General features: G+C 61.0%; 2 protein-coding genes across 6 annotated transcripts in view; both read right to left on the minus strand.

Annotated features, from left to right (window-relative positions):
* SETD6 (SET domain containing 6) overlaps positions 1 to 500 on the minus strand; it is a 4,186-nt gene extending 3,686 nt beyond the window's left edge. Inside the window, exon 1 of the mRNA XM_004690239.2 lies at positions 462 to 500. Coding sequence (XP_004690296.1) covers positions 462 to 500 — 39 coding nt within the window. The remainder of the gene's footprint in view (positions 1 to 461) is intronic.
* Positions 501 to 651: 151 nt separating this feature from the next.
* NDRG4 (NDRG family member 4) overlaps positions 652 to 17,900 on the minus strand; it is a 34,145-nt gene continuing 16,896 nt past the window's right edge. For 2 of the 5 annotated variants that reach the window (XM_012730598.1, XM_012730597.1), the window contains exons 3-18: positions 16,287 to 16,331; positions 10,109 to 10,180; positions 9,302 to 9,407; positions 8,995 to 9,115; positions 8,853 to 8,915; positions 8,638 to 8,698; positions 7,696 to 7,782; positions 7,569 to 7,625; positions 7,107 to 7,210; positions 5,970 to 6,026; positions 5,834 to 5,885; positions 5,008 to 5,055; positions 4,813 to 4,848; positions 4,652 to 4,703; positions 3,391 to 3,429; positions 652 to 2,673 (exon numbers count right to left, since the gene is read on the minus strand). In XM_012730598.1, the coding sequence (XP_012586052.1) occupies positions 2,522 to 2,673; positions 3,391 to 3,429; positions 4,652 to 4,703; positions 4,813 to 4,848; positions 5,008 to 5,055; positions 5,834 to 5,885; positions 5,970 to 6,026; positions 7,107 to 7,210; positions 7,569 to 7,625; positions 7,696 to 7,782; positions 8,638 to 8,698; positions 8,853 to 8,915; positions 8,995 to 9,115; positions 9,302 to 9,407; positions 10,109 to 10,180; positions 16,287 to 16,331 (1,152 nt within the window). In that variant the 3' untranslated portion in view covers positions 652 to 2,521. Of the gene's footprint in view, positions 2,674 to 3,390; positions 3,430 to 4,651; positions 4,704 to 4,812; positions 4,849 to 5,007; positions 5,056 to 5,833; positions 5,886 to 5,969; positions 6,027 to 7,106; positions 7,211 to 7,568; positions 7,626 to 7,695; positions 7,783 to 8,637; positions 8,699 to 8,852; positions 8,916 to 8,994; positions 9,116 to 9,301; positions 9,408 to 10,108; positions 10,181 to 12,535; positions 12,671 to 16,286; positions 16,332 to 17,900 lie in introns of those variants that run through there. The other 3 variants (XM_012730599.1, XM_004690514.2, XM_004690515.2) reach the window with 3 other exon arrangements.

Here is a 17,900-nt window from a genome sequence, read left to right on the forward strand (position 1 = left end):
ATACAGAAATGGGGTACAGGCCAGAGGTGCAGGGGCCGTGAGAGACAGAGTGGGGAGCAGAACCGGCAGATCGAAGAAGTACACTGCTGAAGGGAGCAGCAGGCAGGTCAGGGGAGGTCTGAGGCTACCTATGGGTCACCTCTGGGGCGGGGATCGACCTGACCTCGTACTGAAGTGGCTTTAGCTTCTTAGTGCTGTGCTCTAACCGGCTGCGCCACCAGGGAGGGCCCTATCATTGGCTTCTATGCACACACAGCAAGGACTTGGTATCTGTTGGCTAAATGGCTGAGTGAATGACTCAGAAGTGGGGGTTACCCCTGGCAACATAGCATGCTATTAAACTTGTGGGGGAAATAGAATAAAAGGAGGCAGGGAACAGAGGAGTTTAGGCACCAATTTTGAAGACAAATCACGCCACATCCAGCTCCCTCCTTTCTCTTTTATTCAGGCAACCCCCTTACCCTGAGCTTCAGTTTCCTCAGCTGTGAAATTACGATCATCTACGATGAAGAAGACTGGAGACGTGAGTGAGGAGACTGAAAACAGTAAGTTAAATGTAACGCTTGTCACCTTGCATCCTCAACCCCACAGAAACCCAAGGAACCACACCCTAAACACCTTCAGCGCCCCACGACAGACGTAACAGCAGACTCGAGTTCTTCTTAGTTTATTAGTTTTTTCAGCGCAGTTAACTGTCTACGTCGACAAGGATTCTTATGGTTTACATCTTGTCATCTCAAAGTCTCACGACATCAGCCACCAAATACACAAATTTCGGCTCTTCACTTTATACAGAGGAAGATAATAAAACTCCATTAAAAGTTCACTGTGACCAAAGAGCAACCTCCAATGGAAAACCACACACAGGCGGACCCAATGTACAGACATATATATAATGTATATTTATAGATATCTCATCTGAGAGAACACAGCAAGACAAACAAACAGGAAGTCCAAGATTTGAAGCACTATCTACAATAAGGGATTCTACCAGCTGTTGAGTCACATTCAATATTCAAAGGAAGCACGTGAGTGAATAGAACTGGGGACAGACACCTCCACCCGGCTCTAGAGCAGTCTCGTAATGGCTTCAGATTACAGAAGTGGGGTGATGTGCACAGAGGAAATGTGGATGCAGGTGTCCTCTCAGCCTCAGAACACCCCGCACACACAGTGACCCTCCACAGCCCTGCAATTTTCATTGCTCTCCCCTTCCTACCTGTTTTAGGGTGCGAGGCAACTGATTGAGGCTGAGAACAAATGGCTTCTGGTTTCTGGGTCAGATTTTACCAGATGGGGGGTGGGGCAGGAAGTACATGGCAAGTATCCTGCAGGAGGCAGGAGGGGCTGGATGTGGGGGCAGCCTCTGTCCACTCTGCCCCGTCCCTGGCCACTGCTGAAACTTTCACCTCCCATTCCAAACAAGGCCTCCGTGTCCCCCCCAACAGGCTGAGATGGCATTGTGGGCCTGAGGAAGTCTGGCTAACTTGGGCCAAATAAACTCCTCTTTGTGATGCCTCTATGAAAGGGGGCACAGTTTGACCAGAACTCTCATTTCCAATGACCTTGGCCACGGAACTAGGGCCAACAGGGGTCCGCAGTAAGCTCAGCCACCTGTCTGCTGGTTCGCCATTAAGTCCGCAGGTGGTGTGTGCTCACAGGGTATCTCCGCCTTCAACCTCAGTCCCACTTGCCCCCTCCCCCAGGTCCCCATCTGGAGATGTTGGACCAGGCCACTTCTGGCTTCAAAAATGAGATAGGGCCAGGAGGTGGTGGAGTGTGTGGGCTTTCTGTGGGGTTCCTGTCCTAATCCAGAAGCAGAAAAATCTCTTCAAGCCTCTGCCAGCCTGACCCTACAGGACCAGCCGGACCCAGAGAGCACCAGGAAAACCACAGGCTGGTAGGAGCGCCCTCTTGTGGCTGCTGTGCAGAAGGCTGCCGCATGGAGGCAGCCTCAGATGTGCTTGGTGGAGGGGTTGGGAAAAGGGGCCCTGAGAGATGCGGGTCTCCCCGCCTCCCATGGCGCCCCCGTCTCTTGGCTCACACACCAGTGCCTGAGCTGACCCGTGCTCCTGCTACCCCAGCACCCACCTTCGCCGAACCCCACCCCATCTCCAAACCTGCCGGCCGGCCATCCGCGCTTGCTTTAACCTCAGGTATTATCCCGCATCCTGACTAGAGAAGGACTCAGGGGTTCCTTTGCCAGCCAGTCCCCCTCCTCCCTGGACCCCCACCCCGGCTGTACCGAGGGCGGGGAGTTGGAAGAGCAGGGTCTAAGTCCAGTTGACAACATGGGTGAAATGGGGGTGGCGAGGAGTGAGCCCCTCAAACCATCTGAAGACTGTTCTGCCACCTCAAAGATAGATCCCCTCATATCTGAAAACAAAAGAGAAGTAACCCCACTTCCTCCCCTTCACCCTCACGAAAATAAACTACAGGGGAAATGAGCCGGCTCGGAGGATGGCAGTGGGACGTCAATGCGGGCGGGGGAGGTGGTGGGCGTCTCGGGAGACAGAGGGCTTCAGCAGGACACCTCCATGGTGTGGTTGACCTGGCCCAGCCCCTCGCTGCTCTCCGAGTGGGTGCAGGCCTGCGGGCGGCCGCCGTCCGAGCCGGCGCTGGTGAGGGACGCGGTGCGGGAGCGGGCGAGCCGGGTCATGCTGGCCGAGGGCACTGTGGGCAGAGACCAGACGGGCGTCAGGGGCCGGGCTGGGTGAGGCCCCCGCGGGCAGGACAGGATTTATGCAAGCAAAGCGGCCAGCCGGACCCCTTCTTCCAACGGCACAGAGGCCCACCCCAAGCCGGGGCGGGGAGTCTGTTGTCAAGCCCCAGGCATGCAGCGCCAGCAACGGTCAGCAAATGTGGGGGCCAGGTCCCCCCAGAGGCCAGCAGAGCCCTTCTCTCAATAGCCGAGCAGAGCTGTGGCCAGAACTGGGAGTCTGGCCCCAAGCTGGGGCAGGCCTGCCTCTCAGGGGTGGTGGGCAGAGGGAGAATTGTCCTGGGAAGGACAAGGCATGGTGGTCAAAGGGCCCTCAGCTCAATGCAGCTTCTGCCCTCATCCAGGGGTCCACAAGCAAGACTTGCAGGGAGCAGTCCACTCTCCTGATCGCGTCCAGCTCAGGCCGGGCCGGGCCAGGCTCTACCTCTGAGAGGTTCTGGAGGCCACGAGGCCCATGGCAACCTAGAAGCAAGACTGCCTGACACCCCAGTCGTCCAGAGCCCTCAGTGGGCGCGGCCCACTCAGCCAGCAACTGGGGGAGAGCAGGGCTCTGGAGGGGAGCAGGGCGCAAGACTCCGAGCCAAGGCAAGACGCAGCCTGGCCGCAGGGCTCACTGTACAGAGGACGGAGCAGGGGAGGCCGGGGGCATGCGCCAGGGCGGGGCCGGCTACCTGCTCCTCCACTCAGCCTTCGGTCCTTCAAGTGCGCGACTGAGAAGACAGAGCCGGGGCGGGGCAGGAGGGGGAAGACACAGAACAGGGTGAAGAAGAAGGTCCGGAGGCAGGGGGTGGAGGCGGGCCAGAGATCACTCAAAGGCCCAGCGCAGAGCGCCGGGCAGGGCCTGAGCCCCTGACCCACTCCCACCCACCCACCAAAAAGCAGCCAGGAAGGAAACAGCTATCATTGATGACCACCGGGCCCTGGGAGCACCCCACAGGTAGGCCAGGAGCCCTCATTTTGTCCGCCTTCTCCAGCCTGGGCAGCAGCGGTGGGTGGGGTGGGTGGGCAGGGTGGGTGGGCAGGGGGATATCATTAGTCCCAGGGCCCTCACCTTCCTGCTGGGCCTCAGTCTCTCCCCTTGCACAGAAGGGGAGAGGTCTGCATCACCCCAAAGCCCCTACCCCGGACTTCTCAGGGGCTCTGACAACCCCTCGCAGCCCCAACCTGAAGATGTCTCCTGAACCCCCTGGGCCGGGCCCACCTCGGACGCCCGTGTGTGGGGTTAGCCTGGGCGCCTTGCTCTAAGTTTCCAGAGGGGCTGCAGGGTGTTCCCACTGCTGTACCCCCACCAGACTCCCCGTTTCTTGGGGAGGGGGAATTCAGTGAGAGGAAGTTTGATTCTGGCAGGAGCCAGGTGTGGGTGCCAGGGTGGGGTGCTGAGGGTTGTGTGTGTCCCTTGGCTCGGGAGCCGAGTGTGGGAGGCTCATCCTGGCACAAGCAGATCTGGAGGGAGGCGGGTAAGTGGGGGCCAGTTCCACCCCACAGCCCCTATCGCCAGGGGGTCTTCAGAATGCCACCCCACCTTCGCTGCCTCCAGACCCCTTACACCCCACAGCCTCCTGGGACTCCCTGGGACCACCCACCCATGATGAGAGCCCTTCTCAGGTGCCACAGGCCTATGGGGTGTGGGTGTGTCTGACTCACCTTTGGACAGGCCTTCCCCAGCATCACACAGGCCAGGCGTGGTCCCCAGGACTGAGAAGAGAGCCCCCCACTAAAACAGCCCAGCACTGCATGAGACGGGCCCCGAGACCTCCCCAAGGTATAGGAGTGCAGGGCATAGCCTGAACGGCTGACTTTGTGGGTGCCAGAGACAGGGGGAGGGGGGGCACATGGCCCAGCATTCAGTAACAGAGCTCGCACACCCATAGGGGTCCAGCACACCCTCGGCCTGGCCTCAGGCCTCTGGTCGGGTAGGGGAGGTGCACTTACTGTAGCCCATGCCTTGCAAGAAGTATTTGAAGGCCTCAGTCAGCTTTCCGGGCTGCAGGAGGGGACAGGTGTGTGCTTTAACTGGCTGCCTGGGCGGAAGCGGGAGGGCAGAGGCTTCCCCCAGCCCAGGCTAGTGAGGAAAGGAAGGCCAAGTGTCTCACCTGTGTGACCTGGGGGAGCCCCCCGGAGTCTGCCATCTGTAGGGAAGAGGGGGTGAGCTGAGCAGGGCCCCTCAAGTACTGGACAGGCTTGACCAGACAGAGGATCCCATCCCTGCCCTGGCTGGGACCCCAGGTAGCCCCTCCCTCAGGTGGGCCTGTGGCAGGGAGCTGGCCCTGGGCTGAGGGGAGGCTCACCTTCAGGAAGGTGGTGGTGGTCGGGTCCAATTTGGAGTTGCAGTCAACCTGGACACAGGGGTGAGGCTCAGAGATGCCAGGAGGGAGAACAGGGGGCAGCACAGACCCGGTAACTAGGCCCTGGGGGAGGCCACCCCTCCCCAGGCCACTTTCTGAAAGGCCAAGCCCAGGGAGGTCAGGAAGCAGCCCCCTAAGACTCAGATTCGTTCCCATCTGCGGAAGACACTCAGCAATGTCTCACGGAGGGCAGGGCCTTCCGGGTGGGGGTGCCTGGGAAGGTGGATGGTGAGGGGTGGGGGTGAAGGGACCTCGGCTCGGGCAGGATGCCTGCTGCGCCCCCAGCTCTGCTGCCCCAAACCCTCAGGCCAGCGCAGCCAGCGGTAGCTTCTGTATTGCTGGGCGGGGTGGGGTGCCCCCGGAGCCTGAACCCCAGGGATCCCAGAGAGGTGCAACACGGTCTCATAATGCCAGGGGTGCTGCCGGTGACCACAGGGGGCGCTGCTGTGCTCGTGAATTACCCACCATGATGACCAATGCCTCTTAGAGAAACAAGTCTCTGGGCCTCAAGTGGGTAAAGACGGAGGTGGTGACACTGAGGGGCGGGCCCCAGCCCCTTGCACCCTCCAGGCCTCATCACCTCAAGGAGTGGGGCTGTCCAGACCTGGATGGCAGGTAAGACAGATGAGCAGGCAGCCCACCGGCCAGGGCCCGTCCTGAGGCTTCCCTGGACCAGGTCAAGAATTGGCCCTATGGGCCGGGGGCAGGGACTCCCTAACGCCTGCCTCCCTCCCGGGTCCGGGCCCATCCTCAACACCCCATCACTCACCACCCCATCCTCAGCGGGCGCATTGTCCCCGACCACCAGCATCACTGGGCAGCTGCAGACAGAGGGAAAGGGCTGAAGGGCTGGGCGTGGGGCAGGGGCGGGCCGGCCGCGGGCCGCAGGCGGAGCGGGCACTCACCGGAGTGTCTTGGCGTTGGGCACCGTTCCAGGTCGGTTGATGTCCAGGTCTCTACGGCTGCAGGGAGAGGTGGCATGCCAGGACTGAGGGGTGGGGGGTGTCCGAGCCTGGCTGCTGTTTCAGCCACACCCCAGCTCCCTGCATGGCAGTGATGACGCAGGATACCCAGAGGCCCCTGCTGGTCCAGACTGAGGCCACGCCGTCCAGTCACCTCACACTGAACAGGCTCACGGCCCAGCTGGGAAAACAAGGCCTCGGGCCTGCTCTGCACAAGTAGGGCCTCCAGGGATCCTCGGGCTTGACTTCGGACCACAACTCATGCCAGGGCAGCCTCAAAACGGACTCTGCGGGCCCTCCCTAGTGGCACAGCCGGCTAAAAGTGCAGCACTGCAAGCCGGCCGCAGCCGCTTCAGCACGAGTTCGATCCCCATCCAGGGAGCAGCCCCACATGGCCTCTCCTGGCCCACCCGCTGCTCCCCTCAGCAGTGTACTTTATCAATCTGCCTGTTCTGCTCCCCACTCTGTCTCTGGTGGATCCTCTCCCCACCCCTGCACCTCTGACCTGTACCCTAGTTCTATATGAATAAATCTTTAAAACAAAAACAAAAACTAACGCTGTCCCTGCTAGCACTGGGGGAAGGAGAAGGGGTTGTGCACAAGTCCCCAGCAGTGGGACTCCTGGCCTCAGGGGAGACAGGACCTGGGTCTTGGTTCGCCTATTTCCACTGTACCACGCACACAGCAGGTGCCTAGTGGATGTTTGTAAGAGAAAGAAAGGAGATGGGGCAGATGGGGCAGGGCCTGACTATTCCCTCAGGGCAACCCCAAAGAGCAGCTGGAAGCCCTCCCACATCCCTGCCCAACGCCCCCTGCAGATGTCAGCACACAGGTATGTGGCCCACACCCACCGCTATGCCCGCCGACATGCCCAGGAAGGCCTGGAGGAGCGCCCAAAACAGAGCCCAAAGCCCTTCGGGTCCCAGGCCCCTCTGGGGCGAATGCAAGAAGCCCCCCCTGGCCGGCTCTGTAATCTGTTCCTCTGCAGAGCACGCAGGTGCCTGGGCTCCCTCACACGTGGCTGTTGGGGGGTCCCCCACCGAGTGTGCTTCCCCAGGCACCACAGAACCTGGCCCACACCTGTTGTACATGTTCCAGAAGAGCTGCAGGTTGGCCTGGTTCACCACGTTCGCAATCTGCTGCCGGTAGCTCTGCACCAGCTCCGTGTTATTCACCAGCTCCTCCTGGGTGTTGGGGAGCAGGGCCGCACGAGGGGGGCCGGGCAGAGGGCATGCGGGTTCAGAGGGGGTATGCAAGGCACTGCCAGAGCAGCCCTCGCCCCACTCCCAGCGCGGGGGAGAAGGATGGGGTTAATGGGGGAAAGGAGGGGGTTAACAAGGGGCAGTATTGTGGAAGCTGGGGGGGTCTCAGGGGCAGGGAGAGTCTCCCACCCAACCTTGGCTGCCTGGTGACCGAACACAGAATATGGGGTGCGACATGGGGAGGCACATAACCCCCAAACCCCCACTCTTGCCCAGCTGAGGGGCGCAGGAGCAGGAAGCCCTTGAGAGCGGGAAGACTCGGGGTGAGCAGACCCCCTACCTGGCTGAAGAGGTGGGATAGCACCGTGTCGGGTAACGTGCTGGTCAGGCCGGAGAGCTGCGGGCGGCGGGGGCAGTGTGAGGGCCGCCCTGACCCTGCGCCACCCCGCCAGGACACCCACGCTCACCTTGGTGGCCGCCCAGTCGATCCAGCCTTTGCCGTTTGGGTCGATGTTCACCAGTACCAGCCCTTCCACCAGGTCAGGGAAGATGAGCTGCCGGGGAGAGGGAGCAGGGCAGGGGGTGACGGGGAGCCCCAGTCCTCCCGCCCGGGAAGTCCTGGCTCTGCGGGCCTGCAGCTGGGGGAGGCGCAGAGCCCCAGGGGCTCCAGCTGGGTCCTGCCCCCACCCCCCAGGGCCTCTGCAGCTGAGTCTGGGCCTGGCCCAGTGATTCTCATTTTACTGTAACTCTGCAGACGCTGCTGTCTTAAGCAGGATTAAACACTTCCCGCTTCTGCAGAAAGTGGCGCAGGGAGACGTTAGTAAACCACTTTGGGGCTAAGGGGAGTCTGGTGCCCGGTCGCAGCCTCAGTCCTCAGTCCGGTGGCACGAAAGGGCTGCGGTTACAAAGCTTAAGGGCTGAGGGCCAACCGGAGCTGAAAATCCATGTAAAACTCGGTTTTTCTTTGTAGAGGTGAAAAGCTTGTGGGGTCCTACCAGACAGCGCATATTTTTGGAAGGTGACTTTCATTAACCCTCATAAACTTAACGTTTTCTTGTTTAAGTAGAACCTCAGTTAGTGATGAGTGAGCAGGATAATCTTCATCTTGTGGTTAGAACAATTAGTTGCATAGTTGGATGCTAACAGAGATCCTGGCTTTGGGTAATAGTTAAGTTATAGTCTCTTGAGGAAATAAGGGAAAAGGAGCCCTTTTAAAATTAATTTTCTTGAAGGAAAAAAAGTTTAAAAATGAAGAGATGGAGGAAGAAGGAAGGAGGGAGGGGGGAGGGAAGGAGGAGGGGGGAGGAAAGAAAGGAAGGGCGAGGGGGGCAGTTTCCAGGCTGAAGGGAGCAGCCCAGCAGAAGGTGCCCTGGGGATGCCCTGGGGGGGCGCGGTTGGGGGAAACTCACTGCAAACTTGGCCAGCACGTAGGCTCCGGCTCCCACTCCGATGCCAATCACATACTTGAACCTGGCGGAAAGCACGCTGGTCACTCGAGGGCCAGGAGTGTCAGTTTCACAAGGACCATCCTGAGCAGGCCAGGCCTCCCCCCAGCCCTGAGCCAGAGCCCCGGGGTGTGGTCACTCCCCAGGGGTCCCCAGCATAGGCGTAGGGCTGGACTCACCCAAAGTGCTGAACCACGCTGGGGAGCATGGCCGCAAGCTGCTCCATGGAGGGGAACTGGTACCTGCAGGGAGAGCGCGGTCAGGCCAGGTACAGCCTCAGACACAGCTGGGGAGCGGTGGGAGGGGGGCCCAGCTACCTACCCCTGAGGGAACTGAGACGCCCCCACCTGCTGACCAGGGGCATCCACGTGGCACACCACAAAGTGCTTGGTGATCTCCTGCATGTCCTCGAAATTGAAGAGGGTGTTGAAGCACAGCTTGTCTGCAAGACACATGCCCCAGGGCTGAGTGGGGGGCCATGGCCCAGGGGGAAATGAGCCCCTAGGGGCACAAGGCCAGGGCGGGCATCTGTGGGGTGCTGTGAGGAGGGAGGGAGACCACCGCTCTGGCAGATTTGAGATGGGTTGGGTGTGGACAGAGGCTGGATATGGCTGGGGGGTGCACTTACGGTTGAGGCCCACGTCATGGTAGGTGAGGATGGCTGGGCGGTTCCCCTTGGGGGACCCCCGGATCACCACATGCAGGAGGCCATAAGGCGTTTCGATGTCATGTTCCTGGAGGGGAGACACGGCACTGGCCTCTGAGCAGCCCCCACTCTGGCTCTTCTGGGGAACAGGCTGGGGGACAGCTGGGGGGCAGGTGTGGGGCCTGGGGTGGGGCTTCCACCCTGCAGGGGTGGGGTGTCTCATGCTCATCAGCTCAAGCAGCTCCCAGAGAGGACAGACCAGAGGGAGCACCCCTTCCCATGGGGTTCAGTGTGGGGACAACTGTGCAGAAAAGAGGGGTGGTGGGTGTGAGCCCAGCGGGTCTTGCTGTGCTGAGGCCTTTGGGTCAGAGAGACCGGTGTTTTCCCTCCCCACAACCCCTCCAGGGCAGCTCTGCCCCCAGCCTGAGCCCCACCCTCGCCATATTCCTCCCCCACCCAGCACCCTTCAAGGGCTTGGCCCCTGCAGGGAAGGGGCCTCAACAGCCCACCTAGCATCCTGGGTAAACTGGGAGGTAAGCAGTACCTGCCAGCAAGCCAGCCCCGACTCCGCCCAGCCTGGTCCCCGCCTCTAGGCTCACGCTGCAGTCGCTTCCACCTGGAGAGCCCCCCTCCGAGGTGCCCAAGGCTCAGCAGGGCCGGCTACACCGCCCCCTCCCGCCCAGGCCCCCTGCATGGCCGCCAGGATCTTCCTGTGTTCACGCCCTTGGCTGCGCTCCTTCGGGAACAGGAGCTGGAGGCTGCGGGTTCAAGACCCGCTCTGGCCCTTACTGTGTGACTCTCAGCAGGGCAGTCACTTCTCCGTGCCTCGGCCACCTCTGCCAGAGCCATCTCAGAGCAACTCTGTGAGAAGTAAAGAAGCGGATGTCTCTGGAGCGTTCAGCAACTGGAGGGGGCCCCAGAAAGGGGGCTGGGTGCTGGGCCCTCCCTGAGCCCTGGGGAGGTGCCCCCTTAGCTGGCCCCTCTGCAGACAGATTGCTCTCCGCTACCCAGTGGGAGCACTGCAAGAGGAGCTGAGACAACAGGCTGGCTCTGTACCGCGCGGAATCCTGGAAACCAGAGCGGGTGGCCTTGTAATCTGCAGGGTCACGGGCAAGGGGCAAGGGCAGGAAGAGCAGAACACCCACCGTGTGTACAGCACATGAGGAGACCCCCTTGCCCCCATTTTGCAGACCAGATCACTGAGGTTCAGAGCAAAGGTAATGTCCCGCCTCCAGGGGGAACGGGGAGACTCAGGGTAGGCGATACCCCTGGGGACTGGCATTCTCAGGCCAGGGCTCAAAGGACACCCCTGTCTGTGTCTCCAGCAGGGAGTGACAAAGGGGGGTCAACCTCAGGGCCAAAGGCCACGCCCTAGGAACTACAATCCTGTCCTGTTCATCAGTCCAGATGTCCTCCAGGTCCATCACCGCCTGCTGGCGCCCCAGGCCTGGCCTCCCTCGGGGCCATCAGAGCAAGGAGCACTCACTGCTTGCTCACTGGCCACTGACTGCACGCTTTTCATGTGGCTTCTCATGGGCTCTTCACAGGGACCCAAGCCACAGAGGAGGAAACTGAGGCTGGGAAAGAAATGACTCATTCAAGGTCAAGTGCACAACAGGCCGGGGGGGGCTTTGCCAGGTGCCAGCCTCAGGTGCTGGGGGATATACCCCAGGCTGCGTTTCTGAGATCACGTTCCACCCAAGAGACTTCTGAGTGGGCAGGCAGCCTCCCCGTTGGCCTGTCCTTGGGCGGGGGGTGGGGGGGGCTGGGGCCCTGCTGTACGCCCTATCCCCTGTGCTCTCCTGGCCTTGGGAAGGTGAGGGCTGAGGTCAGGGGCAATCCACTGCAATGCCTCCCTGCGGCAGCTAGAAGAGCTCACGGGGAGGGGTCTGCTCACACCCAGACTTCCATTGCCACGGGTGTGTGTGAGGGGAAGCTGCCGCGCCCCAGGCCTGGTGGGGCCAACCTGGTCCTCATTCCCGAGGTGACGGGACTCAGGTCCCAGGAGACTGGGAGGGCTGGGCCCAGGGCAGGACACTGGTCCAGTCCGTTAGACATGACCTTGGCCAACCCCCCTGCCCACCTCCCTGTGACTCCTCTGACCCAGGAACTCAGCCCAGCTCAGCCCCAGAGAGGCTACACACCCTGTCCTTTGGGGTGCTGCAGAGGGTGGGGGGCGTCCAAGCACTCCAATCCCCCAACCCCCAACACTCCCATTGGCTCCTGGTGACATCAGAGCCCAGCCCCCATCTCCTAGAGGGTTTCAGAACACTGCGACAGCAAGGGAGGGGGTGACAGCAAGGGAGGGGGTTCCGCTGTCCCCTCTGGCCTGTGGGTCTCACCTCACCCGTGACCTTGAGGATTGGGGGGCCTCCAAGTTGGGCTTCATTGCGCAGCGGGAGGTGGGGGGGCTAGTACAGATTCCCGTCAGCCGCATCAATAATTCAGGGGACGTGAGCTGCACCAGTGGGAGGCGCTGAGTCGCTGCCAGGGCGCCAGGCGCCCCGCGGTGTATCGGACCGGCAGGAGGGTGGGGAAGGGGTGCAGAGGCAGGTCCCTCCTGGCCTCTCCCTCTATGGGGAAGAACAGCACAGAGCCTGGGCACCTGCTGCATGGGCAAAGGAGGCATCCTGGCCCCCCAGAGCTGACGGTTCCAGCGTTATCTTTCTGCACCCACAAAAGAAGGCACGAATCTCTCCCCACCCCCTCCCCCATGGGGTCCCGATCTGAAGGCTGTGTTAGCAACATGACCCAGACCACCCAGTCACTGCCAGGCTGGCACCGCAATGCCCTGGGGGCCAAGGAGGAGTTGCAAGCAACTCAAGAAGGGAGAGGCCATTGGTCCTGTCCGCACTGCAGTGCGACGGCGAAACAACCAGGACGCCCCCCAGACTCAAGAGGGCGACTCCCCCTTTGCATGCACAAACACCCAGGCAGAGCGGGGTGCCCAGCCTCCAGTCCCCCACCCCCACCCCCTTGACCTGGCTGTCCCAAGGAGGAGGCTGACGCCAGCCGGGCACGTGTGAGGCGCGGACCCCCAGGCTTCCAGCCCTCCCCACCCACCCCAGCGCGATCAGCAGCCACCCACAGCCACTGCAGCAGGCGGAGGCCAGGGAGACGGAAGCTGCGGGCCCGCGGCGGGGCCACCGAGGCAGGTCGGCGCAGGGATGCCCCCCGCTCGCTGCCCGCCTGGCGGCTCCGGGCGCGCTCACTCACCCCATCCCAGCACTCCGGCATCTTGCCGAGGGAGGCCACCCGCCTCGACCACGAAGGGCAAACAAAGACCTGAGTCACCGGGGCTCGGAGGGAGGGGTGGCGTCGGTGGGAGACCCGAGGCTCTGCGATGGGGCACGGCTCCCCGGCCCTTTATACCCGGCGCTGGCCGGGCCGCGGCCGCCCCTCCCCGCCGCGGGGATTCTGAGCCGCCACTCGCTCACCTGGAGCCGCGGCTGCCAGATTGGCTGGCGGGAGGCGAACCCGGCTGCAATTGGCTCCCGCGCCCGTCACTCAGCCCAGCCTCTGCTCCCGCTCCTCCCACTCCCCGCGCGACATCATCCCCGCTGGCCCCCAGCCCCGGCGTCTTCCCGCCCCCAGCACGCTGGCACACACCACAGCTGCGGCTGCACTCGGGGTCCTGGGAAGACGGGCGAGGGGGCCAGACTGCAGGTGCACCGTGGGCCAGGTACACAGACACCCGCACTGGTGCCGGCGCAGCGGCGTAGCACAGGGCAGGCTCGCGGGCGCCCAGGCCTGGACCCATACCCTGGGGAGCAGGGAGGCCCAGCCCAGTCACCTGTCAGGAGGCCTGGATCACTTAACCTCGAGGGAAGTGGGGGACCATGCTGTCTGGGTCAACCTGGGTGATGACCCTGTCCCCAGGTCCAGCTCCTTCCCTACTGGCCACTGGCCACGGTGTCCCCTGGGGCTCACAGTGCTGAAATGCAGGCTGGAGGATGGGGACCTGGACAGATTGCTGCCCTGCTCACCCCACCTCATCCTGCTGCAAGGGGCTGGAGGCCACCGGAAGGGGGGAGGGAGATGAGGTAGCCTGGCACAGCAGGCCTGCCACTCCCTCAGACCCACCCAGCTCCAGTGGCCCTGGACCCCAGGGCTCCGGGGAGCAGGGGCAGGGGAAGCCTCAGGCTATAGGCCCCCCATCTCCTGAGCTCTGAGGATTACTTGGGTGGGGAGCTGGCCAGAGACTCCCTGATAAACAGAAAGGGGAGGGAGAGAGCAGAGGCGAGGAAATAGGCCAGGGAGGTGAGTGGAGGAGGGAGCCCAAGGGCTGGGAGAAGCAGGAACAACAGAGACAGGCGGGTGCTGGGCGGCTGTGCCCCCATTCTGTCTCTTTGGTGAAGGAACATGTCACTCACCCCAACCTGCGCTGACCATGGCTGGCTGCCTGGGGGGAGGCGGTCACCTCCCCGTCTGTGACCCAGTGGGCCCTGTCTGTGGGCCCAGTGACCCCATCAGCACCCACCACGCACCCTACATCCTACTTCTGGCACATCCTCTGCCCATGGGCACCAGCTTCTCCTCTATCTCTGATTCTCTGTGCTGGGGACCCAGAATTACAGGGCTGAACCCTGTCTCTCCCAAGGCAGCCAGGCTGTAGTACTGGGAGTTTCCCTGACCCCTCACTTTCTAGCCATGCTCAGCGGCCACTCCAGCACAGGCAGAGGCAGCCAGCCCCCCACAAACCCACCCACCCTGTCCTTCTTGAAGGGGGGGTGGCCTTTCTGCCACCAAACCCCTGCTCCTCACAGATCCCATCCAACCTATGCAGACCCCAACCTCTGAGTCTGAGTGGCTCTCCCATGTAAGAAGCTGACACAGAGCCACAGACCCCACTTCTTAGCTCACTGGCTTCAAACCCACCTGAGTTTAAGTCCCAGCCTCCCCACCCACCAGCTGGGTGACACTGGCCACGGTATTTAATGTCTGCCTCAGGCTCCTCGAGTAGAAGGCTGCTCAGTGCCTAACTCACAGAGGCCCTCTCAGGGAGAAGGAAAAGCTGCATAAATCACCTAGAGCTGACCCCACCCCTGCCCAGGCTGGGCAGATGCCTGGCAGAAGAGAAATGGGGCAACCTATGTTTCTCCTAACCGGTATCCCCTCCTCCAGAAGCAACTACTATGGCCTCTTGTCCTGCTCACCAACCCCAGGCCCCAGCCACAGCTCTACCACTTTTCTGCTGGGTGACCTTGAGCAAGTCAGACAACCTCTCTGAGCGCCTCCAGTAAGTTGGGAGAGCTGCAGTGCCCAGTGGAGTTATACCCCATAATGATCACACGCCTACCAGCAAGGATGAAGAAATCAGGAAGGATGAGGAAACAAGAGGACATTTGGTTTCCCACTCGGCTCTCCAGGAAGGAAGGAAGGAAGCTTCCCTGTCCCTTGGGCTCTGGGCCTGAGGTCACCTTAGGATGGTAGTAGAGGCTGAATAGCACATCCCCCACCCGCCAGGCTCTATGTAAATGTCCCACGTGTTACCTCATTTTAACCTCTTAAATCTCACTTTACAGATGAAAATGAAAGGCTTGGGAACCTGCTTGACATCACGCAGCCAGTAGCACAGATAAAGAAACCAGGCCCAGACAGTCAGCAGGACCCTCAGTGCCCAGCATTGGGGTGCCGCCCTCCACCCTCTAAGCCCCCAGGGTTTGAACCTGGACACAAGTGTGGCTCTTTTGTCTCTGGCCTCCCCCACTGGCTGGGACCACTGAGGCCAGCTGCTTGCCACCTTGAAATGGATTAGAATCCCTGCCAGGCCATGGCCCAGATAAGGACAATCCTTGAAGCCGCTTTTTCTTACAAAAGAAAAAGGAGCCTCCTTCTGCTGCAATGAACATAAGAGAGGGTGCCCTTTACCAGATCCTGGGTCTTGAGGACCAGGGCCCACACGCCTGGGACAGGAGCCCCCCAGGTTGGGCATGGCACACAGGTGCCAGCCTTCCTTTCGTTTCCCTGGCCTTGACTGGTCCCACTGGGTATTGATGGTGGTGCAGGGGCGGGGAGGGGGGGATCGGGCTGGCTGCTCCCTGGCTTGGAGAGGAGGGGATGTTGGTCACATACTCTACTTCATTCAGAGCAGAGAGGACAAAGAACCCTGAGCTCCTCTGCTGACCTGGCTCAGGCCATTCAGGCCACACCTCTCCCCCTCCCCTGACTCCACCCACCTCCAGCCACCCCCAGCGGCCCAGTCCTTGGGTTTGGGCTGACCTGCCCCTTCCCCAGACAGGAGCAGGCGCACAGGCTGCTCTGAAGCTACTGCTGACTCTTGTCCTTGAAGGGCCCCGGCAACCCAGGGCCAGACTCGAGCCCAGTCGGTCCTGCGCACCCGCCTGGGGGCGGAGCCCGCCAGCCGCCCCACTTCCCGCGTCACCCTTGCGTCCAGACCACGAGGTTGGGGCTGTCACGGGGTTCAGAGACTGACCCAAATTGAAGTCAGGCCCAGGCGGCGGCAGTGGCTGGGGGCTACTTTCACGGAAGGCCCCAGAGGCCTGAGCATGCTTTGACAGCCAGAGGGCCCCAGAACTCAGCCGTTTCCAGAGACCTGGCAATGAACTGCCCGGCTTGGACAGAAGTGGCTGGCCAGTGTGCAAAACCATCATGTGAAGGCATCACAACAAAGAACCATCTCAGTTTTCACAGGGAACCTGGCATGGAACTAAGAGACACGGTTGTCCGGGCAACAGCTGCCATGGGAACGGGAGCTATTTCAGAGCATCAACCTGGCTTTCATTGGAGGAAAGTGCTGATTCAGATACAGCACCCCTCTCTCCCTCCCCACCTCTCTCCCCCTCCTGTTCAGGAGGCAGGGGGCAGGAAGAACTGCTCCCAGCAAACTGAGTGGCCCTGGAGGCCTCTGGGGCTCAGTGGGCCCTGAGGAGGGGGCACACGGACCGCTGTGACCCTCTGGGACAGGCAGGGCTGGTTAGCTGCTGGAGGCTGAGCAGAGACCTACCTTCCAGTCTGTGTCCTCAGACAAGAGGAAGGTGTCGGAGTTGTCCTAAGAAGAAGCAAACAGAAGGGGTGGACCATTAGGCCCCGGCTGGGGGTGCTGAGATGGGACAGGCCATAGGCTCCCTCTGAGCAGGCTCCCTGGCGGTTCCCCAAGTCTACCTTTATGTTAACAAAAGCGACCCAGACTCCCATTTTGCAGGTGAGAAGGGTGAGGCTCAGAAGGCTGAACCACACGGCTAGAAAGTGGCAGACTCTCTCACTCTAAATCCTTGCTATGGGTCCCCAGCTTTGCCTTGCTGCCTCCAGGCCCCCACTGGGTTTTCAAAGTCTTCAGTGGTAAAGGACAGAGGTGGGGGAAGGAGGAAAGAGGTGGGCATGACTCTTACCCCCTCTTTAGGGATGGGGAAGCCAAGGGAGAAGAAGGGGGATTTCTTTTTCTTTTTTTATTTTTGCATAGAAGAAATGGGGTATAGGCCAGAGATGTGGGGGCAAGAGGATTTACCATAGAGTGGGGAGCAGAACAGGCGGAACTACTGAAACACACTGCTGAGGGGAGCAGCAGGGAGACAGGAGAGGTCTGCTGTGCCCTGTGGGTCACCTCCCTGGCTGGGGATCAGACTCAGGCAGCACGGTCAATAGCCTGAGACTGAACCCCTAGGACCCTAAGGAGGCCAGAGGCGGATTTCTGACCTGCGTGATGGTGCTGTCTGGCTGGGCCGTGGCAGTCTCTCCAGCCTCTCCAGCCTCGCCTGCGTCTTGGCCCCAGGGCAGCGAGGTCCAGGCACTAGGCTCATTTGCTCTGGCCGGAGTCTGACCAGTGCCCGCCTGCCTACTGACCTGCTGGTGCTGAGGGCTCTGCTCTCAGCATAAAGTCTGGCCCGGGCTCCCCCAAACACACAGATGGGGATGAGCAATTCTCACTTCGCAGCTGAGGAAACTCAGCTGGATGCACCCCAGGTGAATACAGGGGACTGGGGGCTCAGACTTGTGTGTTGGTGTTACTGGGCTCTCCCTCCCCACCCCCACCCCACCAGGGCCTCTGTCTTAACTTCTGCTGAGTCTAGAATCCTCTCTGGTTCCCTCTGCTTGGCTATGTCAGGTCACTGAGCCTCAGTGTTGTGAGAACTGAGCGTGAAGTCTGTTAGCTTTCTGAGCTCGGGAGTGGGAAGGAAAAGGGTGAAATCCAGTAATTCTGATGTTTTGTTCTCATAAGCAGCAAAAGCTCAACCCCTAGATTCTGGCAGGTGGGAGTGATGGGACAATCAGATGGCACTAGAGGGTCTCACACCCAGAGCAAAGCCAGGGTCAGGCCCTCCCTGGAGGCACAACAGGTCAGCACTGCAAGCTAGTCGCAGCCACTTTGGTGCAAGTTCGATCCCCGGCCCCAGAGGTGACTCACATGGCACCGCAGACCTCTCCTGACCCTCCCGCAGTTCCCCTCCACATTGTAATTCAAAGATTGGCCTGTTCTGCTCCCCACTCTGTCTCTGGTGAAGCCTCTCACCGCCCCTGCTCCTCTGGACTGTACCCAGTTCTATATGCATGAATAAATAAATCTTTAAAAAATAAAATGGCACCACTGAGCCTAGCCTGTGCCTGGGGAGGGGCGGGGGGG

Source organism: Condylura cristata, unplaced genomic scaffold, assembly GCF_000260355.1.
Source record: "Condylura cristata isolate star-nosed mole 26May11 unplaced genomic scaffold, ConCri1.0 scaffold00028, whole genome shotgun sequence".
Classification (NCBI taxonomy): domain Eukaryota; kingdom Metazoa; phylum Chordata; class Mammalia; order Eulipotyphla; family Talpidae; genus Condylura; species Condylura cristata.